The following is a 23,841-nucleotide window of genomic DNA, read 5'->3' as shown; positions in this document are numbered from 1 at the left end:
TGGTGGCCAAAAGCTGAAGGCCACTGCCAAGCGGCGATTGCCGGTACGCGCCTCGACGCGAGACCGCGACGGTCCTTTGCACCCGCCACACTGATCTGACCGTATCCTGCTGCACACTTGGACGCTGTTCACATCTCAAGTTGCTCGCTCACCAACATGACTGCTCTGCGGTATACTATTTCCATATTCTCCGTTGTTCCATAGCTCTGACATCTGATCAGTCGCATACAGAAGGTGCTGCTCTCATACCGCGTCCTTCGGGACGGACACTGACAATGGGACAGGAACTTGCAGATGTTACTAGCAGACCGATTGATGTACGTCTCAGACAATGTCTCTCATCTGGAGCGAGAAATTGAATGCTCGATCTGCAGGGTTTGACGGTAGAGCCGGAGGATGGAAATCTCTTCCTCTGGAATTGTGCCATCAAGGCCGCGGTGCGTGTTTGACCTTACTCCGTATCAACGAACGCGTCCCTTTGCTGACCCTGAAACGCAGTCGGACAGCCCATACAAGGGTGGCACCTTCCACTTTACTTTATCCTTACCAGAGAACTTTCCCTTCAAGGCGCCATCCGTACGTCCACGTTGATCGTGGTCTGAATATCACAGTCTCTGATGCGCTCCTACACACCCGCCCGAATCACAAATGTCTTGTGCTTATAGGTCACCTTCACAACCAAGATCTACCACCCCGGAATCAACGAGGAGGGGCACATCTGCGTACCAGTCCTGCGCGATCAGGTGAGTTCTTGGCTGCCCATGACAAGGCCGCGTCTAGACCGCATGGTGGCTTTTTCTGATCGCATACTTACGTCTTTGACTCGCGCATCGGTTAGTGGAAGCCCTCGGTGACGCTGTCTTCAGGTGTGTGGACCTGACACACGGTCGGAGAGAACGGCAATGTGTTTACGAGGTTAATTCCTGCAGTGCTCGCCATAATTCAGGAGAAGGTGAACAACCCCAGCCCAGACGACCCGTTCGAGCCAGAGATCGCTGCGGTTAGTACAGCTGGAGTGTACCGTAATCCTTGCAAATCTGATTCAATCCCGCGTGTAGCAAATGAAGAACGATCACGATAAGTTCTTGGCAGCCGCCAAGGAATGGACGAAGAAGTGAGTATTCGGTTCGCAAACTGTTGAAACACGAAGCGCGTACTGATCGCTCTCTCAGGCACGCGACTGCATGAGTTTCCGCGGCCATTTATGAATTTTGTACTATAATTGCTCCGCGTCGCAGTTGCACTGCCTATAGTTCTACTCAAGAAGTTGTATATCGCATGTATTAACAATCCTGCATCTCGTTTGATCTCCGCGCCCGCAAGTGGGATCTCATTTGCGTTATCTTCCGCGCTGCTCAGATTGCGGGGAAACTCGCCGCGTGGGTCCCCCTTCGCACGGGAATCCATCCAGGCCCCACTCATTGCCACGACATACTGCTCGCACGACAATACACTACCGTATCTCGGGACGAAGAGATGCATGCTGGACAAGTCCGAGCACGGATGCGTTGATGCCGTTGCCAGGGGAGCTCTGGGGCCGAAGAGCACGTTCGTCGATGCATAGGCAATTCTGGCTGCCTGTCCGCTACCTCGCGTTGTCGGCGTTGCTTCTTCGCTCCGTCAACCGGAAATGGCATCAAAGTTCCCAAAGAAGGAAAATACTCAGAACAGCGAATAGCTCCCGAGTAGTCCATGGATTTAGACGATGGTTTGTCCTCGATGTAACTTAGGCCGCTGTTCCTCCGCTCATGAAGTGCACTAATCCGCAAATGGCGAGCTCGCAACCCGAAGCTCCCCAGAAGTAAAGCCCAGGGCCACACAAGGAGACCAAGAGGTCCGAGCGCAAAATGCGGGATGTTGGCCGGGGTCATGAGGGTCTGTGATGTTGTGTCGTCACGGAAAGTATTGGAGTGCTGAAGACCTCACGACGAGCTGAGACCCTAACGCTATACGGCAGACTAGTGCTAGTGTGAGGGCTAGTATCGCCTGCCCGCGAATGTCGCAATCGGATTGCTTCGCATAGAAGCCAAGGTATACTGTGGCTTGGTAATGTCAGGATGGCACGATAGCCATTGAACCACCGAAGTCTGTCGGCGTGTTTCATGGCGGATCTCAAAGGCTGCTGGTAAACCCCGTGTCTAAAGGGTCCGGTGAAAGAAGCTCCCGTGCTAGTTGTCCTTGCTGCTCCCTGAGCCGGAAGGCCACATCGTAATTGGGCCGCAGGGGCATGACTAAAACTGAACCAGTATCTCTGGGATTCTTCCGATGCGTAGTGCGGCGCAGTGAAAGAGCGGCGCCAGCGGTGGTCTAGACGTGTAGGCAGATAACACAAGTATCGGACGCTTATGCAGCAGCGACAAGAACTGACGTGTAATGTTGTTACCTCCACAAGGTTGAACTGGGCCGACAGAGAGGGGAGTCCATGTGGACGCCTGCAGGATCAGGCAAGGTGGAAGAGAATTGTTACTGTCACACTTACGGCGCTGACAGCAGTCAAACATCTGTTTTTTTCATGCAAGATTAACTCACGAAATAGAATACAGAGTGAGGCTTCAGGAAACTAGTACGAACATCGGGGGGCCGCAAAGCGGAATACTGTTACGACATGGACGGCTTCCGGGAGGCTGTGAGAAAGGGGCCAGACAGAGATAGATCCTGAGGTCGGTCGAAGCGGATGCACAGCTGAGTATGGTTCGCGCAAGGAAGCGTGCTGGACATAAATCCGACGATCGCTGTGCGCAGTTCAGTGCGAGATACGGAGTGTCTCGAACAAATGTGTAGACCTTACGCGCGGCGGTAGAATAGTAAACGGATAGAAGACGGCAAAAACCGTAGATATCAGTGAACGCTCACTGAGAAAGGTTGAGCCTGGACGTGGCTCGAGCCAAGCACGCCGAAGGCTAACTTTGCGTCCGCCTCCTGAATTTGATCTGTCTGGAGCTTGGCTTTGCAAAAACCAGCGGATGTATTGTATCGATGCATTTGTGCATGTGACAACGGAGATGCAAAGTAGCACCATGACGGTGGGCGTAGTTTTGACACTGGCATGCTAGAAGCAATGTCAACGCAAGAGGTCTCTATGTTCAATGTTCGAACTGTCCCCGAATTCGAAGTGCATGATTCCAACAGCTTGGAATAACGGAAACCTGCGATTCAATTCCTTCCGCACTTCATTAGACCACGTGTTGTTGTGCCTTGTAGATCCGTTTCCTTTCTGGGAAAATGCTGTAAAGCAGTAACGCATCGTCTTTGGTTTTGATTTACTGTTCTATTTCACTGCGATTTTCCACTCTTTTTTGTTTGTCTCAGCGAGTGCTCAATCTACCTGGGCTCTTGTGTCTACATCCGGCATCCTGAAGGGCAGGGTGAACGCCGGAAGAAGCCTTGTCTTCCTCTGATCTCAGCGCCGCGGCCCTTTTTCGACCTCCAACTCGTGTTCAACACGTTCCTCGCTCATTCCCTTGTTAGTCCTGTTCCACGAATATCATCGTCGTCTATATCTGTTCTTTGGTCAGATTCGATCAGTTCACTTTTGCGCTTAACATTCCATAACGTGCCCTTTTCACTTGATATCTCGGTCGACCACACCAGCCGACCAATCTCCGCGTGCGCTGGCCTGTCTTGACCTATCACGCCCACCTCAACGTGCAAACAACGAGGCTGCCGAATTGAGGGAGTAGCTGGAACAGAGCCGATAACAATTAGCCATGATTCGCTTGCGGTGAGCACGCTGTCACCGACCGTCTCGATGGCCAGCGCTGAAGTGATCCAATCGCCATTTTCCATTCCTGATGCCGTCCAATTTGACATCTCTTTCGCACCTTTTGCACCACCAGCAAGAAGTCCGAAACAAAGCGTGGCCAGGTTCCGGAACCTCTGCGCGCAACGAAGCCTCTGGAACCCCCACCCTCTCTTCCTGTTGACGATTTTCGCACGTCATTGATATTGCCAGGGTGCGTCCCTGCATACCTTCATATGTCTAATCTCTCCTTAACACACGATGTCTGTTCGCCCTGACCTCTCCTATGCTCGAATGGTACAGCCTCACGCGGCGGTTCAGCCTCTTACGCTCTGCGACGGGTTCTCCCATTGCATTGGATGAACTCAAGCTCAAGTTCGCAGAACAACGTGCTCGAGGATCACAAAACCAGGTTACAGAGGAAGAAGAAGACATGATCCTAGAAGCGTTGGGTAGGCTGCATGCCAAGGCAGTCCGAGGGCGGGGCAGTCACAGCGGCGAAGAGGCGGATAACGAACTTGGGAGCACACAGACCGAGAGCCAGGATGTCAGCTCAGACATCCCTGGCTCCCCTGTAATGTCGACCTCGGCACGTTCCACTCGTACAGGCACCAGCTCAGTGTTACACAGCGCCACGTCCAGCTCCTCCCTCGCTTCTACCAGAGCATCACGCCAGGGACGGCGGATGAGCAACAATCTATTCGGCTCCGGAAAGTTTCGCGATCAGGCTTACATGCTCGCGAACCACTCGAGGCGGGGCGCTAGAGACAAATCCGCGGTGTCCGTGACTCCTTCGGACTCGACGATGAGCATGAGTACTATCACCAGCAGTCGGGCGGGGAATGCGTCGATATACTCGGACAATCAGAGCCTGCGCCCGAGCACTCCGGAGGGTAGTACGTACACGACATCGGGTTCGGCCCCCTCCAGCCCGAATAATGGCAAGACGTTTGAGCGGCACCATACCGCACATTCGCCTGATCCGTCTGTTGACTACACAGCGGAGTCAAAGGTACTGTCCAACCGGCTTTCGAGGGCGTTGTCGCCAGAGGGCGTGAAGCGCGCGTCTTTGGCGCTCGACGCGGCGATCAGGGAGTTGGAGGAGGAGGATGAGGTTGAGGAAGAGGGCGACGACGAGATCGTCATGGAGAGATCACCCATAGCACATGGCCTCAGTGCCTCCCGTGCTTCCCTTCACACTGCTGCGGCCACTACCGTGCGTCATTCCCCACGTCCTGACGAATCTCCACAGTGTGAGCTGACGCATGCTGTCGATTGCTACGCAGGTCGAACAGGGATCAGCACTCCCTTCGCCTGAGTACGAAGCTGGGACTGCATTGTCCTCGGACGACAGGCTCGCTCAGGAGAATATCCAGCGGGCCTCTCCGTATCCTCGTTCACGGACGACCTCGCCAGCCCCCCGTTTGCCTGGGTATATTCCTGGTATGCCAAGGCCGATGACCCCTCGGGATACGTCCTTCGACTCAGATGACCAGACACCGTCGACGACTCCTCGGGCTACGTCTCCTCGCCTACCTGGTTCGAACTCGCCCCATTCACCTCAAGGGGTGCAAAGCTTGATAACTACGGTTCACCGAAATAACTCGGTCACCTCGATGGCTCGCCATTCCCCTGCTCCAGTAACGCCTACCCTCACAACTACGCCCCCCCTATTTATGAACCGCGCTAACAATGGCAGAGTTACTCCGGAAGATCGCCAGCGCGGCAACAGTAGTAGTTCGCCCACAACTGACGTCTTCGACTCGCCGAGCACGATCCGTAGACGACCTAACTCGCCCCTGTCGGGACCAGCCTTCCGGCCTCTTGTCACCGCGCCCCTGCGTCCTAACACGCCGTCTAATGTGACTTGGAGTGTGCCATCGAATGCAGTGGCGGCCAAAGCCCTTACGCGAAATGGTAGCGTGTCCACCCATAATCACAATGGGAGCAGCGCCAGTATCCACGACGTAGGTAGTGATATTTTGGAGCGTTCGAAGTCGACGTCTAGGTCGCTGAGATCGCCGGCCTTACCCGACTCGCCTTGGGTGGATCAAGGTATGAGCGGCAGTAATACACCCTTAGCTCAGGGGGAGTATCGCCCGCCGTCCGTCGTGTCCGGGGTGGATTTAGGTTCTCCGATCCAGATCGCCAACCGTCCTCTGCGTTCACCAACCCCAACGCATCGGCAGAAGTCGCCGACATCGCCGACGTTCCCTGAGCACGTCTCAGTGACGAACGGGGATGGATACAGTCCCAGTCGGCGGTCCTCCAAACAAAACCACCACTCGTCGTTCTCCCTAGGCACCTCTCATGGTCTTCTCTTATCCCCTATCGCAAATTCTTCCAGATCGTCCATGGAGTCTGTTGGCTCTAGCTATCATTCCTGGGACGAGGATCATAAGAAGGATCGCCTATTTGGCTTATTTAGCAGCCTTGATCAGCAGAACTCCGACTGGCACGATGTATCCAGTCTGGACAAGTCAAGCTCTTCGACGCCTGGTACGTCCCCATACGAGGGACTAGATATCGAAGACGAGGTGCGCAGACAGACAGGGCTCACCAAGAGCGATTTCGTGGCCATTCAAGACAAGCTGGTAACTACCGCACTCATGAAGGCTGCGACGCCTGACCCGCGCCATCGACCGTCGTCTATCCGAAAGAGGAGACCGTCTACTTCACAGTCACATTACTCTATCGGTGGCGGGGATAGTAAGGTGAGCAGAGGATATATTTGAGCAGAGCTGAGACTGACAGCCTTGTGCTCAGCCGGTGATCCCTGAGGCACAGTTGCAAGAAAGTGCCACCGCGACATCGTCGCGAGCAGTGGATCATATCGCCAAGGCTAGCGCGCTCCTAGAGTCTGTAGTAGACAGCATTGAATCACCTCGACAGAAGGCTTCCCAGGTCCTTGATGCCGAAAGTCCAACAACTACCATTACAGCAACTGCCGATGTACCGATTTCTAGCCCCGGCCGACGACAACGCGCACTTGCTGATGCACTCTTCGGCGCCGAAGGTTTCGAGGGCCAAGCAATACCTGCACACGTTCCGTCTTCCTCGGCTGTCCTCGGTCTATCTTCCACGCAGGTGTCATTGCCAATGCATCTATCTAGCCAAGTCGACGAGTCACCGCTGTCTGTATCCAAGGCCGCGGAGTCTAGTACGGTGAATCTGAACTCTCGATCACCTACAATGCCAAATATCATCACCCCGTCCTCAGGCAAAGGTTCATACGTCGATTCGGCACAGTTGGCTATGGAAATTCGGCAAAAGGCTGAAGCTGCTACAGCAGCTTTGAGAAAATCGCCCTCAATTCCGAAGTTCAGCGAGACATCAGGATCGGTCCCACGGAAGCGTATCAATCCTAGGCAGATATCGTCGCCAACACTTGTATCGGCGTCCACAAGCATGGATGCTATCCCACTTCGCTCGCCCCCAGTCACCTCTGGACAAGCTGCTTCGACGAACAAGATCGGCTTTCCGTTCAAGAGATTGCGGGGTACGCTCCGTGCGAAACCCGTCATGCACGAATTGACAGAGGAGACTACACCATACCCTAAGGATCTAATGCCGCATTCCGCCCCGCTTTCAACTCCGACATCAGCCCCCGTTCCCTCTATCCATGTAGATGCTGTCGTCGCGCGGGCTCCCGGATTAAGTCAAGCTCAAGTGTCCCCTCCGCTTGCCAGTCCTCCGAACTCGGCAGGACCTGGCTTGAAGAGTTTTATGGCCCGTTTCCGCAAGCAGAGGGCCACCAACGCGTATCCTGCGCCGCAGCGCCAACGATCCACTCTCACTACCCCGTCCACACTACCTTCGATGCAGTATGATGCTAGTGCAGACCCTGCCTCACATTCGGCTCCCCCAACGAAGACAGACTTTGGAACACCCAACCCTGTACCTCCCTTGTCTGCGCCGGCACAGGGTCCTTCGCAGAAAGCACATATTTCCGAACTTCAGGAACCTACTTCCGCACAAAGTACGGCTAGTACGGATGAAGCCGCATTGAAGCAACTGTTCGATGCTGCATCAAATCTTGGGTTGGATCAAGCTGCCTTGAACGACCTCATCGCTCGCTCTCCGTCTACCTCGTCCAAGTCTACCACGTGGACAAGGTTGACCAGGATGACTTCCGTGACGGATAGCAGGAAAAGTCGTTTGCAGAGTTCCATGGCTAATCCATTAGACGCGAGTCACGACGCACATATGTCGGAAGGTCGTCCGAGTTTGGAGGATAGGTCACCTCGGCCATCCGCGGATTTCAGAGAGAAACGCGCTCATCGCAACACTGCTCGATCACGGGGGACAACTGATACATCTGCCAACACCGTCGTACGGAGAACTATAATCTTTCCCTCGGATAACAGATCATCTACGCTAGACATGAATGCCGTTATGCGGAAACAACGCCGTGAATCAGCTGGTGCCAACTCTATCACCTCCTCTCGTTCTATACATGATCGCGTACCTACCCCACCCCCCCACAAGTTTGTCGGGGGACGACGGTTCTCTAATGATGCCTCTCCTCCTGTGCCACAGTTACCTTCTACCTTCGCGGTCAACGCCGATGGGATACATCCCCCTGCACAAGTTGAACAATCAAACTCGGCATACGATTCATTGTGAGTCCAGTGTCTCTCGTCTTCACTCCGTCAGACCTATTCATCTCTAGGTATGACATGTACGCGGGCGATGGTAGAACACAGAACGCCGGCATACTGGATGCTCAAGGAGGCAATGGTCCGCAGGCTGCACAGACTGGCACAATCCCCGAGGCTGGGCCTGCCTTGGAAGTCATCGAGATGGCGAACGGTGAAACAATTTGGTAGGCGTCCAATATTACGTATACCTACTAGTGCTGATGCGGACGTATATAAAAGGTCAATAGTCAATGGCTTACGGGACGATGATGGCGAGTCATTCTATGGAGACCGTGCAAGCTTCGTCTCGGAGTACAGTCAGCATGACAGCTCCGGCGACGGTTTGAAATTATTCTTCAAGGGACATGAGAAGAAATCGTCGAAGGGAAGTAATGCTTCTATTCCCACACGCAACAAGTCTCTCCATTCATCCGGGGCTGTGCGTCCAGAGACTAAGGTAGTTAGCTACACACGCATTGTGTTATGACTTCGTCTCAACTTTGCTCCAGGTGTTCTTCAGTTCGCCTGCCCAGATTGGCAGGCTCATCGAGAACCTCTCCCGTGGTGCAGACGCCGGCTCATTCAACATCGCCCCGGAACAGGCTCGGGCGCAATTCGGACATTCAACTTCTTCATCTTTCGGCAGCGAGACGGACATGCGATGGTCAGTCGAAGAAAGACTCGAACAAATGTTAGGTTCGATGAATCCGCTAACTTGAGTGTTATGATATGTGAACCATTCATGCTATGATCGTACATCCATACCTTGCTGTTCTATCTTTATATCATGTCGCATAATGGGATTATATGGACGGTAATTCTGCAATCATTGCGAGGGAGTGAAAATCATGAGAGCTCAACATTGGGTACTAATGACGCTACTGATGACCACGTAACTCGAACCATCGGAAGAGGCATAAAGCGATCAAGGAGTCCAACAAAATGTCATCGTTGTCGAAAGTGTATTGCATGACTGCGTGTGCTGGGCCAACAGGCGTGCTCCTAGCTTCTCGACGGAATGTCGCGATCACGCTGTCCCCATGACACAACTGAAAATCACAACGGCTCCGTGAGTTCGAGAGATAGATGAAGATATCTTGGGTAACGTACATCATAGAAATCCACAGCGTCTACTGACTTCCTCCATTCATACGTGTGACCTAGAACTGACCGAAACCGACGAATACTGAATGAATGTAGTTCAGTCAGTAAGATAACGGGACTGAATGGCCAAAGTGACTTCGCTTATTATTTGTGGGATTACGGATGTACCAGTATGACATTGGCCTTCGCATTTCGCCGATAGACACCATCCCGAGCTGGTCGTGCATCGACCAATCGAGAGAAGCAACAAGCTCGCCATTTCCACGAGCAATCTGTTATCATGTTCTTAAAGCACCTGTGAGATACGTAGTATTAGAAACATACTCTTGTCCTCGTCTCTCCAGACGGTGTTTGCTCGGTGGTGAAACGATAGAAGATGGGCTTGTCTGTGCCCTCTGCAGTGAATGTACCGTAGGTGAAGCCAATGATGATACAATCCTCTCGAGGATCATCTTTAGAGGTGAAGAATAGGTGGTTAGGTTCGTTAGCAGACATCATACTTTATTGACACATTCAACCTGATGTATCAGCGGCGCACATATATACCATTCCAGCCCTCTAGAGGTGCTACCGGGGGCTCATCAAAGGAACCGGGAGCCTATCGATGACCAGCATTTCCGTCTGGACGGGGTGATATTTTATCCACCAAGGGTATGAAAGGAAGGAGACGACACATGGGCATAACCGGTGGCTCGTCGACCTGCAGCCGGAGTTGATGGTGGTGACTTACTGAGAGGTGCTGATTAAGCAAGACCCCGTAGATTTGACTTTGGTCTCTAAGTGGCGGATCTCACAGGAGATCCAATGCTTGATTACGGCACTGCAATTGGCTGGTAGAGAGGCCGGGCAGGCCCACAACTGCGGAAGTGCTATCACATCCTTCTCCCGCGAGCCGTATGCTGATACAGTTGAAGGCCACCCCTAGAGAAGGAACGCATAACATGGAGCGAGCACCGCGAGAGATCGAAGTGAACCTTCACCGTGAGATGGCCCTGGCGACCTGAGTAACTTCGCGAAACCCGTCGCGTGTCGCGAACTGAACATTCTACGATATGGAAGGATCCTATTATAACGCCGCTGTAAACACGCCGGAAAGCTGTGAGATGAGTTGAGCGTTTGACTCCACATTGATGTAACAGCAGCATGTCGGCGGAAGAGGGCCGATGAGTTTTGTGATGTCGGAAATGAGGACAAGAAGCAGACTTTATGCGGCAATTCAGATGAAGAGTCTCGTAGAAGCCTGCTGGCTGCACTGGCTGGCCGTCGGGCTGAAGGATTGCGGATAAGGACCAAGAGTCAGAATGTCGCAATCTGATCACTGTGCTCGAGTCTACCTATCTCATCACCTTGAAAATAGTGTATAAGTCGACGCCGGAGACAAGCTCAGAAAGTTAAGCAGGGACTCGTGGACAGACGGTAGGTCACACGCACATGAACTAGCCGACCGGTATGCATGCAACCGCTCATATGGGATGCATTACACGATGCCATGACATATAACACATTCATTTACCGTGACGACTGGTCAGTTGTGTAAATGACACAAAAGCAGTCAAGCAACGGACCTCCGCCATATCTGATAGCGTGCCGAAGACAGGCGCTGCTTTCAACCCACGGGATGAAACACAAGCGGTCGCACCTGCATCACTGTATGTCGGGCCGCTGAAATGAGCAATTGACTCCTGGTGCTCATAGGCACACCAACAATCGCCTCGCCACTGGCTACTTTAGGGCCACGCCGTCATCGTGACGGAATTGAACAATACAGTTCAACGCACCAACGCACTTCAGCAGCTGAGCAGAGCTTTACTATAGGAGAGAAGCTGACGCTTACCGTGCAGTCAACTACCCTTCTTTTTGCGACAGAGGGAGTCTTGAACTGAGTTAATGTATTAACATATTCTTATGCCGTAGTCGGCATTGATGAGGCAATCTGAACAAACCACAGCACACATCCGCTCCGGTGAGATACGGCTGTATGCCGTCTGGTTAAATTTCGACAAACGTATTTAGTCGGCCATGATTCTAGAATTTGGTATATTTGCGTGACAAAGTTTGACCGGACTCTTCATAAGTTATAACGTATGCCCGATCATAAGAAAGCACAAGGGCGTTCCCCATGAAACTGATCAGCCTCTGACTCAGGGATATCTGATCAAAGCCTCTCGCTCACGACAGGATGTGACCTACACGCAAGACTAGAGAACTTGACCGGCCCGCGCTTTGACAGTGAACTGATTTGGGAGTGATGTGCGAACGATGTGCACACGGAGCGTAGCTGCTTTTGAGCGGGAGAGAATCTTCAGGAGAGCTACTGTTCGCTGAATTGACGAAGGCTCAACCGCATAGACAGAGTGTGATCAGTCCATGTGCCTGTACTCCATTTGAATTGTGTAGTCTCACCGGAAATTGTGTGAATCCATCGAGGCGCTTCTTAGTCGCAAGGACACAAAAGCCGTAAGCCGAGACGCCGCCTCACACCCTCTGAGACCGGACGGCAGCGCAGCATGGACAAGATGCCGGGACCGCCTGATGCTGATACGGTCCACCTTCGATAGCGTGATACACGCACCCCGGCTCATCAATCTCCAATTGTTGGTCCGAAGGGCAGAAGTACTAGGTCTGGGTTCCTGGTCGCGATACACTCTCAGCGTTGATGTGTAGGTGGTCCGCGGAGGAGCAGTTGATCACCGCATCCTCCCGTCGCTGCTAAATTAGCGGAGATGAATCCTGTAAGTTTTGACATCTCTGGAGAGACACTGGATACAACTGACCGGAAAATCCGGTGCATCCGCGAACCATGTATGAATTATAGCGCCAGAATACCGACGTAGTAGGATTAGCCGTCGTTTTGTGCCTTCTTGATCCGCTCCGGTCCACTCCATGGCATCCTCACAACTCGATAAGCATTGCTTGAAATGAACATGAATCTGATCATAAGTGCAAGCGGATTGATAATCAGTTTATTGCAATTGGGCTAGTGATTAGCATTCCTAGGCTGGTAGACAGGTGAGAGAACGGTAGACAATACGAACAAGGATCCTCACGTAGAGCTATGACGCTGCATTTTGTCACAACAAGCAAGATCAATGGATGCAAGGCAGACGGGACAACAGACAAAACTACGAAAGCTATGATTGACGAACGTTCAGGAGTTAACCTTCCACAAAGGTCGTTTACGCAATTTGCGCGTGACATGAACTGCGCTTCCACCAAAGCCCCCACCAAATGCGAGCACGACGGTTTCTTCTGCCCCCTGCCCACGGGCGACGCCCCGTTTTCGCAATTCGATAGCATCTTTCGCGAATTTGAAGCGCGCTTGGTCGGAACCTGAATTCAAGCGCTCAATACATTGCATCGCCGATTATCGCAAATTGACAGGACGTACCTATCTGAAATGTGGGAGACTCCACAGCGGTTTTGAATAAATCGAACGGTACGCGGGCAAACACTTGCAGGAGGGTGTCTCTGCCAGCGTCTGACGGCGCATGTCCGTCTGGATGTGGTGAGACAGGGGTCGCCTGTCCACCCACGTTCAACATCTGCGGCAGTGTGACCACTAGGAAATGGAACACATCGTCCCTCAATCTCTGTGCATAGGGCCCGAAAACACCCGTTCTGGGCGAAAGTGGTGATGGTGGTTCAATGGGTGTTGAGGTACCATTGGACGAGGCCGGTGTCGCGTCCACGAACTCTAGCCAAGCGGTGATGTTCTCAAGTGTGATAGACTGTCTGCACACTTCGTACGCGTAGTTGCAGAGATCGTCCATGTGGCCGAGGAGGCAACCTGCGGCGAGAGCTGCTCGCGCGTTTTGTGGGTTGATGTGATTCAGTGAGATAGATGAGTAGAGGTAGCCCAAAGCTAGATGAGGAGGTCAGGCTGACGAGTCAAAAGATAGTTTGATAGAACAACGGACCGATAGCAAAGCCCTAGTTAGGGACATGTTGCAGTCAGGATCAGTTAACAATTAAATACTTTGAAGCTTACCTCTTCGGTAACCTCCGGTTCGTGCTCTAGAGGCACGTATATTGCACCGGCAGTTTGCGGTGACGTAGACATTAAATGTGCAAGGAACGGAGAACGCGAAAGGATGAGAGCGTGTAGTCGGTATGCATTTTGGCGTACATGCTGAGTTTGACGTATTAGACGAGATTCAATAGATCCACGAATGTCAACTCACGAGCACTATGTCAGAATAATTCTAGCGCGGAGAGCATCAGCTATGACAATACAAGCTGGAACAGAATATACGACTCACGCCAGCTTGGAAGCCCGATTGAAAGAGATGATCCACGATCTCCTCGTTATGCACTTGGTAGAGTGATGGTCTAGATGACAAACACGTATCAGGCGTGATGAACTTCGGCATACCTAGCTTTACGACTGGTGAGCCACTGGATTGGGGCCATGCAAGCCCGACCGGCAGCACACCCCAGGCTCTGTACGTTGCTCGTTCTGGATTACTCACTGAGCATAACCGTTGATTATAGGCGTGCTTGTCGCGCTAGACGACGGGCCTGAGTGGTTTGCGTCCGCAGGCTCTTGCTTCGCGTAGGCCAATCCCGTGCCGTTGTTGGGTGCGCTGTGGCCGTTCATGATATAGAGGATTGTCCGAGCACTTCTAGATAGGAATGAGCATGGAATTATCAAGAGCCAAGTTGTAGACGACCCACCAGACGAGACTGGGTCGCTGTGCGAAACAAGTCGAGCAACGTTGGGGAATCCTGTGACGCGTCACACTCCAATGTTCTCGGTCACAGTTACGCCCCCTTTCGCCAGAGTTTGCCACAGTGGCCACCGGCTACATACATCGATATGTACTTGCTGCGTACGCAATGAACATTCAACAACATCCTGGTATCTGTCGTGCTCCAAGCATCAAGCTCGTTGCATGCTGATAGACTGGGGTTTTCCTGATGCCCTATGCTCTGAATTTGACCTGCGTCAGACTCAGGCTCAGACAGCCATACGCGTGCACCGGCGGGCGGGAATTAATTGCCGTGGGCACCTATTGGCAGGCCTCAGCGCCCTCTAATAATTGAAGACTGCTTCCACACATATGAAGTACATGAGTATGCCCGCGCTCACCTGCCTCCCAAAGGCCAGGCCTCCTCTAGGATTAGCATTTAATGCTGGTACGAAACCCGGATTGCAGGTGGGACATCGCCCTGCGCTTGTTCCATCTACGTGAGCGCAACGATATCTATGTGTCGCGCGAAAGGGACATGATAATATCCAGGAAATCTTGGCTGCGGGAAGACTCCCTCCAACGTTACCGCGGGAGAAGGCTGCCAGGATGCCGCTCGATGACAGTATTATAACGCCATCGTTGTTATCGAGGGTACCTACTGAGCTCGCAATGGCCAACAATCATGGCAATTTCGACTTCGACCTCGCGACTTCCAATGGTGTTCAGGTCGCCATCGGGTTGCTTTCAAGCCTGTCTTCTGTTATGCCACATGAAAAGGTCGGTATCCAAAGTAGACTCGGCGTACTTCCCTCCAGTTCACCGAGCTTCAAGGATTCGCTCTGTACTAGCTTGCATATAGCACAGACAGCACAGACAGTCATCAGTACGTCTACTCACATGCGAACTTGCGAGTGTTCCCGATCGCGCAATTCTGATCAACCCGAGGTAAGAAAAAGCTGTCTCACGCACTTGGTCGTCTTGCAGAGACCTGAGTCGCAGCTGTCCGACTGGTGTCGGTAGCTATCTCAGCCAATTTACTCCCGGGAGCTGCGGTCATGGAAAGCGATCGCTCGATATTTGATTGAATGTAAGCCTCGTTGCGTATGCCTCCACTTGTCATGATCACTCGCTACTTGAGGACACGCTGTTTTGGAACGATTCGCTTACGCTGTTTCGTGTTCGTCTCGCATCTGTCAGAAACGTGCCGGCGGTTAAGCCTCAAGGATACAGCATGACATCGACGCTGGTGCGTTTGTACTAGGTGAAGAACAAGTAAAGACCTGTGCAAGTACATCTGTATCACGCCTTCTCCCCAGATATCCACCGCACAAAGCCCGCGACATCCATCACCTGGCCATACGTCAGCTCTGCACCAGCTCCACGTATCCCATCTGCTCGTTCTGGCGTTGCATGTCCACGAGACGGCAGAGTCATGGAGACGTACGAATCCATCAGGTTATTGTTGATTCCGAGTTCCTTCGCCTTCGGGCCACAGAGCACGGAAGAAGTCGGCGGCGGCGCCCGGTAGGGCGAATAGGGCGAAACAGGGTCGGATGGATCCTCGAGCTGGCATAAGACATGTCAGCGCTTCACCACAGAGTCTAAGATGGACGCCCAACGGGATTTAGACGCGTATGCTAACCATATGAGAGCGATCAGAGGCGAAATGGTCCAGATATGCAGCTGCATGGATTACTCGGAAGAGACTATCGATCGACGATGTCTATAATGAGCTCCACAACGTCAGAATGATGTATTGGGAGTCACCTATGGAAGTTCTCGCCGAGGAGGCTCGCGATCTCACTATCCAGTGCATAGGGGAATGTTCCCCGTATGTAGTCTGCGCGGGGAACATTACGTTAGGAAAAGGAACGATATCAGGAACCAGTCATTCAAGGAGTATGTTCGGAGCGTACCTTGCCATCTACAGGGAACAGGAAGACGCGTATCGAAGTCGTAGACCCAGGCTTCACTTGCATCCGTGATAGTGTCCTCGGAGGTACCAATCCGCCGGGAGGCAGTGGTAGGACGCAGAGCCAGAATGACATGATAGTCCCAAATGATAAAGTCTTTATGCGCTTTCTGGTTCCACAGCGCTACCTGGACAGGAACCAACGCAGCACCGTATCAGAGTGAGTGAGCTCTGGGACTAGGCCCCGTCCGGAGGTGAGGCAGAGAACCCGGCAGGGCAGCAGCTAAGGACAGACCGTCTTTCCGTTGTTCGAGATAAACACCACGAAGAGATCCCATGGCCCGTTCTCATCCGTTGCCGCTTGCGATGACAGCGCTTGGGCGAGCAGATAGACATTCTCTTCGCAGTAACAGCTAGTATACACACTGTCAGCAGGCAGCGGTGGCGGAGATCGCGACGAGCACTGCATCACGAGCAAATCCGTATGCAATTGGGATAGAGTAGCGATTCAAAAGTACAATGTCTGACAGCAAAGCAGGAGGGAAGTGAGTACACTGCGCGGTAAGAAGCACGATTATACGAGTCAGTGTGAGAAAGGATGGGTCCGCCCGACGAACGACAGCAATTACCCTATTTGTGCATTTATACCCGAGGAACCCCCAGAATCCATATCCGAATATATTTCTTGCACCCGTTCCCCCATGACAGCCTCGGGCAAGCCACCGTCGGGCGAGAGGTGCAGCTCTCCTCCTAGCACCATGTTCTGGTCTCATAAGTTCATTGTCTGCGAGCTAGTCTCAGCTGCAGGGGCGAGACCGATCAGGAGACAGACTCACGATGGGTATAGACGTGAAACGGGTATCTGCGGCTCTCCTCAGCGCGTCTTGTCCCCGCCTGCAGTCATGGGGGTCGCTGCGGCGGGCAGGGGCACCTGCGCCTGATCAATGCTCCACGTGCCCTTATTCGCGAAGGCATCCTGCACCTTCTTCTTCAGCAAGATGTCGTCGAGCTCCGGGGAAGAGCGCTCCGGCCGAAAAGGCACGAAGATGGGTCGAGGCGCGCCCGAACTGGACTTCGACCCATATTTTGCGTTGCTCGCTGAGGGACGCTTGGGCTGAGGTGCGTGTAATGATGGCTGGTGCTGTGAACCCGCCAGCGGTTTGGCGGTGGTCACAGTCAACGTCGAGGGGACAGGGTGCGGGTACTGCGATGGTGGCGTAGGCTTTGGTAGAACCCCAGAGTTGTTGGTAAAGGGGTGAGTTGCAAGCGGGTCGAAGGTCGCGAACGAGGAATGAGACATCGTAGTGTAGATGAGAGAGGTTTGAGATAGAGTGCAAGTAGTGTTGGTAAAATTCGGACGGAAGAGGGAGTAGGGAGCGGAGAGGAACCGGTGCTCCAGGCTATATAATGTGCAGAGCTCTTCGGGAGTATGCCACAACGGAATGAGGGGCCGGAATATTAGCGACAAAAGCACAGATCACATGTTATTTATGGGTTGTGGCCTGCTCCGATCCCGCCACATCGGAGGACAGGCTCAGGGCCCGCTGGCGCAACGACAACAAGAAGTAGCTCTTCTTCCGCCTCATGACTGCTCGCGCCAGGAACAAATTGCACATTGCGACGCCCGTTCGTGTCCTAAATTGTCTGGCCCAAAACCATTCCGAGACGCCTCTCGCACCTAAATGGAACATCCGCCCGGCGAAGAGTGGATAAGAGCGCTAACGCTGCTATGTTTACTCAACATGGTTGCACCTCGCTGTTCGTATAACCTCCGGCCCCCGCAGCTGACGAAGCTGCGGTGCAAGAAGAGCCTGGCGTGAGACGGAAATGAGGTCGCTCGGACAAACGGCGAATCGTCTCGCGATACGCCACCATGCCATGGAAGAACAGTCTACTGGGCGGACCCAGTCGTTGATATTATCGTCATTCCATCCTCAGAAGATTACTACATTTTACTCGCCCATACTTACCGTTCAGGTTCATTCTTCAAGTTTTCCGTCGCAATCACCAGTCATGGGTCAACAGCGCTGTCTATTTCGTCGCGTAAAGCGCGCTATGAAGTAATGATCGAAATCCTAGAACGACTTCATGAGGTAAAGGACATGTCGGTCCCTTGTACCCAGGTCAAAAAGTCAATTTAGAGTCCACGGGAGAAGACTTGCGAGGAAGCTCTCATCCGGCGCAAGAGAGATGGAGACGATACGCGCACGTCAGGTGTCCCGGAGCTGTTATCCTGCTCGTACGGACGGAACAAGACGACTGATGGGCATGCGTGTATTCTGATACTGTACCATGAGCCATCCACATCCTGAATTGCCGAAGGGAACGAGACGGAAGACGTCAACGCGGCTGATTGGGACTGCAGCGCTTGCACGTACAGACACCGACGAATACGATGACAACGGTAGATGACCCCCTCCGGAGCGGCAGTATCATGTTACATGTACTGGCCTGTCAGAGACGACAACTTGAATTATGTATAACACAGTTCATAGCGAAGGGTTGCCTGTCGTAACTGTCTCATCACACCGTGCCCACCTGATCAGAGGTTGTGATGACTTCATAGACGGACACAATCTCTGCGAGTGCGGGGAAACCGCCTGTATTAATCAATGATCTGGAGCAGGATGTATGACCTCATGCGCCAGCTCGTGTGGTACGATTGTTGCACAAGTAGGAGGTTGAGTGAGTCTAGCCTTTACATCTAAATGCTCACCGCCGCTGTTTATGGAAGTGACTCACAGGAAGTCGCGACCGAAGTGCAGAACGAACGCTTCGCATGCCAACAAGCGTCTTGAATGACGACAACCCGCAGATCATGATAGTTCTCCATGAGGGAAACCTCGTGTCGTCACCGCCTAAATTCGTTCATAGAAGTAGACAATGAAAGTTATGGATCGACCTCGGGCGGCGATAACGACCTTGAATGAACGGCCTGCGAGATAGCCAATGTCGACAGTCCGATTATACACCAGAATCGCGATATTTGCGGTTCATATCTCTGTAGAGCAAGACTTGGGAGGTTTTCCTACAAGCCGTTCATAGTCAGCTACTTTCCAGCATATTGGCCAAGTCATCTTCAACAACTTGAGCACATGCAAGCCAGAGGATTGCAATATTCGATAGTCATTCGAATGAACAGAAGTAGTTCAGGTTCGGAGACGCCCAACCCGAGTCGGACCACGATCATGTGATAGCGCCCCACGTGGCCAAATGCAGCCTACACAGGCGCCCATAACTGGTCCTCGAAATTTTGGACAGTCTCGAGACGAGCCTCATGGGCCTTGCACACCATGTCTACCACATTACCACTCTTCTGGGACCTCTCATCCACAAAAAAAACAGCTCGCATTGAAGCCTCCATCAAGCTAACTGGCGCACTTGAGCATTTTCAAGCACAATTCACACCAAAACCCGAGGGAGCGCAAGCAGAGACTGCAGCCCGAAGCGGCGATGGTCTTGATGTCCTGAATGCGCAGGACGTGTCGTACTCGATACGGCGACTTGTGCGAGGTCTTTCAAGTCCGAGGGAAAGCAGTAGGCTGGGGTTCGCAGTAGCTCTTACAGAGGTGCGTCGAAATCTAACACTTGAGCGGGTAACATTGTAACCTCCTACATTAGCTGCTGTCCCGAATCAACACTGTGACATGCGCCCAAATAGTCGCGCTTATTGTTGACTCGTCCAAGACACAAGGCTCAATGACTGGGCAGGAAGAACGCGATGCTCACTTCGCTTGTCTGTTCGGCCTCACCTCCGTAATTCAGTCTGGTCTCCTGCTACGAAACACCCCGCTGCCGACGTCTGCATCCTCTTCTACACTTGCATCTAGTCTCTCTAGCTTCAAGGACGTTCTCACGCACTTGTTTGCTCTCGGCGAGAAGAAGTCATGGCTTCGCGAAAGCGCCTGGTGGGCAATTGGCCTTGCCGTAGACTCCCTCGGCAGCTCTGACGTAGCTTGGAAGGAAGAGGCCGTCGATGCCGTCTTCCTGGCGCTCTTTTCTGAGAGGAAGTACTGGACGCCTGAGAAAGTTGCCCTGGCGTTGAAGCTGCAGAAGCGCTTCCCTACGCGAGACTGGAAAAAATTGCTAACACCGACGTTCAAGCACACCGACCTACTCAGTACCGGAAATCTCACGACGATCGCTCGCATACTAAAGGTTGCTAGTCCCCTCGCTTGCCATGTGTAGTCGTTCATGCTGCTCTCTCAGGAAGCAGCCTCGGACGAGGAGTCGAAACCTGATTTATCGCAGACCGGAATGTGGAAACCCCAAGTACACTTTGTATGGGATGTTCTACTAGACGAAGTACTTTCCGAGTCGAATACTGGACCCGATGCAAAGTGCTCATTCCCCGAGTTCTTTAGGATTACGGTGGACGGTTAGTGGACCATGTATTCATTTGTTTTGTCGATGTAACTTATTTCAAACAGAGTCCCTCTTCGCCTCCACGGCCTCACCCGAACGCAAGTATTGGGGTTTCCAGATCTTCCGGAAGGCGCTGCCGCGCGTAGCTTCCTCTGATCTGCCTCTGCTGTTTACCAAGAACTTCATGCGATCCTGGATCAATCATTTATCGAACAGTGATAGATATCTGCACAAGATCGCAAGACAGGTGGTATGTAAACATTTCGAATGCTTCGTCTGCAGGTCCGAGTGACCATGGTGCACATAGGCGACGGACATACAATCGGTCGTCAAGAACAACTCAACACTCGGCTTTACGCTTATTTTGCAGCTCACCGGAGGTCATGGCAGTCGGCAGTTCGACAGGCTGACCAAAACTAAAACTGTGGAGACAATTCTGACTTCTATGGACACCGGTGGTATCGAAAACTACATCAACTATCTACTCGAGCAGATCAACGATGAAAGCGCCTTGTATGTGTTCTCGTACCGCAGCACGAGTTGATTCTCACCATCGTTCCTAGAGCGGACATTCAAGCTCTCAATGGGCGGCGCGCGTGGATTCTCGATCAGTTGTCCGCACTTATACGAAATGGCGCCATCCCGAAGAGTGATGGGTGGGTGCAGTTGGTCCTCGACTGGCTCGTCGTTCATGGGTTGTTTGTCGCCAAGAAGAAGTCAGATAAAAGTCCCATCAAAGCGGTATGTCAGATGGAATTCAATTATATGGACCCCGTTGATGACCGTTCATATAGCTGCACCGCATTCCTTCGCCGCCGTTCTCAGATGACTTGAGGAAGGCGTGCCGCGAGCGTCTGCTGAGTTGTCTGGCTGAGTTGACAGGGCAGCTGACCGTCGTCAAAGAAGGTGGAGAACTTGGCCGTTCCGTGGTCGTGTGCGCGATTCTGACTAAGTCTTACCAGATGACAACAAGACTTTGAAGATGCCTGCAGTCGCATCCGATGGGGAGTTCTGGATTGAGAGGGTGCTATCGACAATCGATCAACTCGAGAAGGACACGAAACACGTAAGCCCCCTCGACGATGTCGACGAAGAGGAGCTGGAGCTGCGACAGAAGTCACGGCAGATAGCAGAGCGCCTGCGCTCAGTATGTCCACTTTTCGCAGGTAAACAACGGCAATGCCTGACAATGTCCAGATCACAGATAGCCGGGCCGAAAGCGCGAAGGGTGCCAGGTTGCTGCTCTCGGCTACCTTGTTGCATCATTATTGCTCTGACGAAGATGTCGACTCGGCAGTACTCGAGGTATGTCGCTTGCTATATTATGAACGGCGACTACGATTTATGCTTGGCTTGATTTAGAGCTGCATGGAGGGAGCTACGCGCATGTTTCCTGCTGTGGAAAAGAAGAACAAAAAGTCTAAGAAGTCGACAAGTAACGCAGCGGACAATGCTGAAAGTCAGGCGGCGGAGCCGGTCGATGTGCTTGTCGACAACGTGATAGGCTTCTTGGAACAGGCGACTTCTTACATGCGTGCGGTAGCCAATCAGGTGTTCTCGTTGCTATCGGGCGCCGTGCAGGAGAGCACGATTGATCTCATACTGACGGTATGAACCATCTCTCCGTTTATTCTGATATGCGATCCTCATGGGTCGGGCCTATTTATAGCAATTGGAACGGCGCGATCCGACTGAGGGGATTGCTGACGAGGAGGACGAGGAAATGGAAGATGATGAGAAAAGTGCCTCCGAGTCAGACGATGACGATTCGGGGGACGCGTCGGAGGAGAATGAGGACGAGGATGATGAAGAAGTCGATGAGGAGGAAGACGCGGAGCTCCGCAGAAAGATCGAAGAGGCCTTGCGCGTCAATGGCGTGGAGGCCACTGATGGCAACAGTGAAGACGAGTCTGATGAGGACCTGATGGACGATGACCAGATGCTCGCTATTGATGAGCAGTTGGCCGCAGTATTCAGGGCGCGTGCGAATGAGCGTAAAACCGGCAAAGGTGAGCTAGGATTCGGGTTTGAAACGTCCGTCTGTCCTGATTAGTATCGTAGACGTGGACGCGCAACGGGAAGCGACTCACTTCAAGAACCGGGTCCTAGATTTGGTGGATACCTTTCTCAAGAAGCAGCCGACAAGTCCTTTAGTCGCCAAGACCATATTGCCTCTCGTGGATCTTGTAGTATCGACCGGTTCAGACGAGAAGCAACTAGCAGACAAGGCGTCTGGAATTCTGCGATCCCGTATAGGAAAATCCAAAGAGGCCCCTGTTAATCTGGACAAGGAGCGGGCGAAGGAGGTTCTTGAGGAATTGCACTCTCGAGCGCGAAAAACGCCATCTTCTGACGTTCTTGCCACTTTTGCTCAATGTAGTGTGTACTTGAGCAGGGCGCTACACCACGAGGGAGAGGAGGAGGCTGTCCTTGCAGCGTATCGCGCTTCCCTCGCCGACTTTGTTACGCGTAAAGCTTCCAAGCTCAACACCGGTTTCTTCCTCGAATTCGTACGCCGCCATGCCGACATTGCATGGGGTCTACGAGACGATCTAACAAGCATCGCCGGGAAAGCTGTCAACCCTTACAGACAATGCCAGGCCTTCCAAATTTTGCATACGCTATTCATGTCATTATTGGTTCCTGTGAGTCCAGGCTAGTCGTGCATCCAGACAACCATATTCATTCTATCATAGGCCAGTCGCAAAGCGGAGTTCGTCGAATTCATTCCGACCTTGCGACGTACGCTACAAGACGTCATCTCAGGCGCATGCGATGCATCATCTGCATATCAGACTCCACAAGTCAAGGATCTGTTCAAGCTAGCACTCGCAGCCATCCGCCTTTCGAAGCGTGTTGCCCCCGAGGAGTTATCAAAGATGTGGGAATCCAGTACTTGGTCAGCACTCGCAGCGAAACTTGCGAACAGCGATCGCTTCCGATCGGCCCAAGGGCTGCAATCCACATGCAAACAGATTACCAACTTGACGGCAAATGACATCAAGGCGGTGGACAACACGCCAGCTAAGCGCAAGGCAAATGTGCTTGGTGAGGAGGAAGACCAAGTTGCAACGCTCAAAACAGCCAAGCGAAAAAAGGTCAAGAAGAGCAAAATCCAAGCGTCATGATGGTTAGATGTCACGGTAGATAGCGTAGATCTTGCATGAGATCCTTGAGTTCCTCTACTTCTGTTTGCAGTCCTTCCTGTGGTGACACCGCAATACACCGGTAAATCATTTGGGCACCTCTCCGCATCCTCGAGGTCACAGTCAGAATGTGTACAAGTGGCTGGTTAGTATTACCACGACTCACTTATTGCGCTTGATGCGGCCTTCTACTGATGCTTTCAGTGTCCCCGCTCGTGCTGAAGCCATTTGGAGGATTGGTTCT

At 52.6% G+C, this 23,841-nt stretch overlaps 7 protein-coding genes across 7 annotated transcripts; 3 read left to right on the top strand and 4 right to left on the bottom strand.

The window, feature by feature from the left end:
* Nucleotides 1-119: 119 nt before the first annotated feature.
* POSPLADRAFT_1178315 (hypothetical protein) lies at nucleotides 120-1,342 on the top strand. The gene is made up of 10 exons (XM_024488580.1): nucleotides 120-170; nucleotides 222-234; nucleotides 285-317; nucleotides 375-437; nucleotides 499-576; nucleotides 666-743; nucleotides 839-866; nucleotides 930-1,000; nucleotides 1,059-1,114; nucleotides 1,173-1,342. Exons 1-10 carry the CDS (start codon nucleotides 157-159, stop codon nucleotides 1,186-1,188), a joined length of 450 nt encoding a protein of 149 aa, XP_024341555.1. The 5' UTR covers nucleotides 120-156; the 3' UTR covers nucleotides 1,189-1,342.
* Nucleotides 1,343-8,418: 7,076 nt separating this feature from the next.
* On the top strand, nucleotides 8,419-9,098 carry POSPLADRAFT_1135231 (hypothetical protein; the record flags this gene model as incomplete). The annotated part of the gene is made up of 3 exons (XM_024484560.1): nucleotides 8,419-8,564; nucleotides 8,620-8,839; nucleotides 8,889-9,098. The coding sequence occupies 3 exons, from the start codon at nucleotides 8,419-8,421 to the stop codon at nucleotides 9,096-9,098; spliced, it is 576 nt and encodes a 191-aa protein (XP_024341554.1).
* A 337-nt stretch (nucleotides 9,099-9,435) lies between these two features.
* On the bottom strand, nucleotides 9,436-9,978 carry POSPLADRAFT_1136188 (hypothetical protein; the record flags this gene model as incomplete). The annotated part of the gene is made up of 4 exons (XM_024484653.1): nucleotides 9,436-9,475; nucleotides 9,551-9,565; nucleotides 9,652-9,755; nucleotides 9,808-9,978. 4 exons carry the CDS (start codon nucleotides 9,976-9,978, stop codon nucleotides 9,436-9,438), a joined length of 330 nt encoding a protein of 109 aa, XP_024341553.1.
* Nucleotides 9,979-12,631: 2,653 nt separating this feature from the next.
* On the bottom strand, nucleotides 12,632-13,853 carry POSPLADRAFT_1135257 (hypothetical protein; the record flags this gene model as incomplete). Its single annotated transcript, XM_024484565.1, has 6 exons — nucleotides 12,632-12,813; nucleotides 12,872-13,345; nucleotides 13,401-13,413; nucleotides 13,472-13,612; nucleotides 13,665-13,685; nucleotides 13,743-13,853. The coding sequence occupies 6 exons, from the start codon at nucleotides 13,851-13,853 to the stop codon at nucleotides 12,632-12,634; spliced, it is 942 nt and encodes a 313-aa protein (XP_024341552.1).
* A 1,620-nt stretch (nucleotides 13,854-15,473) lies between these two features.
* POSPLADRAFT_1135147 (hypothetical protein) lies at nucleotides 15,474-16,555 on the bottom strand (the record flags this gene model as incomplete). Its single annotated transcript, XM_024484551.1, has 4 exons — nucleotides 15,474-15,734; nucleotides 15,805-15,880; nucleotides 16,033-16,274; nucleotides 16,382-16,555. 4 exons carry the CDS (start codon nucleotides 16,553-16,555, stop codon nucleotides 15,474-15,476), a joined length of 753 nt encoding a protein of 250 aa, XP_024341551.1.
* Nucleotides 16,556-16,960: 405 nt separating this feature from the next.
* Nucleotides 16,961-17,386, bottom strand: POSPLADRAFT_1134380 (hypothetical protein; the record flags this gene model as incomplete). The annotated part of the gene is made up of 1 exon (XM_024484468.1): nucleotides 16,961-17,386. The coding sequence occupies one exon, from the start codon at nucleotides 17,384-17,386 to the stop codon at nucleotides 16,961-16,963; it is 426 nt and encodes a 141-aa protein (XP_024341550.1).
* A 1,993-nt stretch (nucleotides 17,387-19,379) lies between these two features.
* Nucleotides 19,380-23,579, top strand: POSPLADRAFT_1135141 (hypothetical protein; the record flags this gene model as incomplete). Its single annotated transcript, XM_024484548.1, has 13 exons — nucleotides 19,380-19,655; nucleotides 19,708-20,244; nucleotides 20,296-20,464; nucleotides 20,517-20,701; nucleotides 20,759-20,964; nucleotides 21,015-21,192; nucleotides 21,246-21,357; nucleotides 21,414-21,598; nucleotides 21,649-21,760; nucleotides 21,830-22,059; nucleotides 22,121-22,460; nucleotides 22,513-23,096; nucleotides 23,148-23,579. The coding sequence occupies 13 exons, from the start codon at nucleotides 19,380-19,382 to the stop codon at nucleotides 23,577-23,579; spliced, it is 3,546 nt and encodes a 1,181-aa protein (XP_024341549.1).
* Between the last annotated feature and the right edge of the window lie 262 nt (nucleotides 23,580-23,841).

Source organism: Postia placenta (genome assembly GCF_002117355.1).
Source record: "Postia placenta MAD-698-R-SB12 unplaced genomic scaffold POSPLAscaffold_3, whole genome shotgun sequence".
NCBI lineage: Eukaryota > Fungi > Basidiomycota > Agaricomycetes > Polyporales > Adustoporiaceae > Rhodonia > Rhodonia placenta.
This window is presented reverse-complemented; position numbering and strand designations above follow the sequence as displayed.

What these genes read in the sequence shown, in the direction of transcription:
- POSPLADRAFT_1178315 (XM_024488580.1), top strand. An exon ending in ATTGTGCCATCAAGGCCGCG is followed by an intron (nt 438 to 498) that starts GTGCGTGTTTGA and finishes CCTGAAACGCAG; the next exon opens with TCGGACAGCCCATACAAGGG. An exon ending in TTCCCTTCAAGGCGCCATCC is followed by an intron (nt 577 to 665) that starts GTACGTCCACGT and finishes TTGTGCTTATAG; the next exon opens with GTCACCTTCACAACCAAGAT.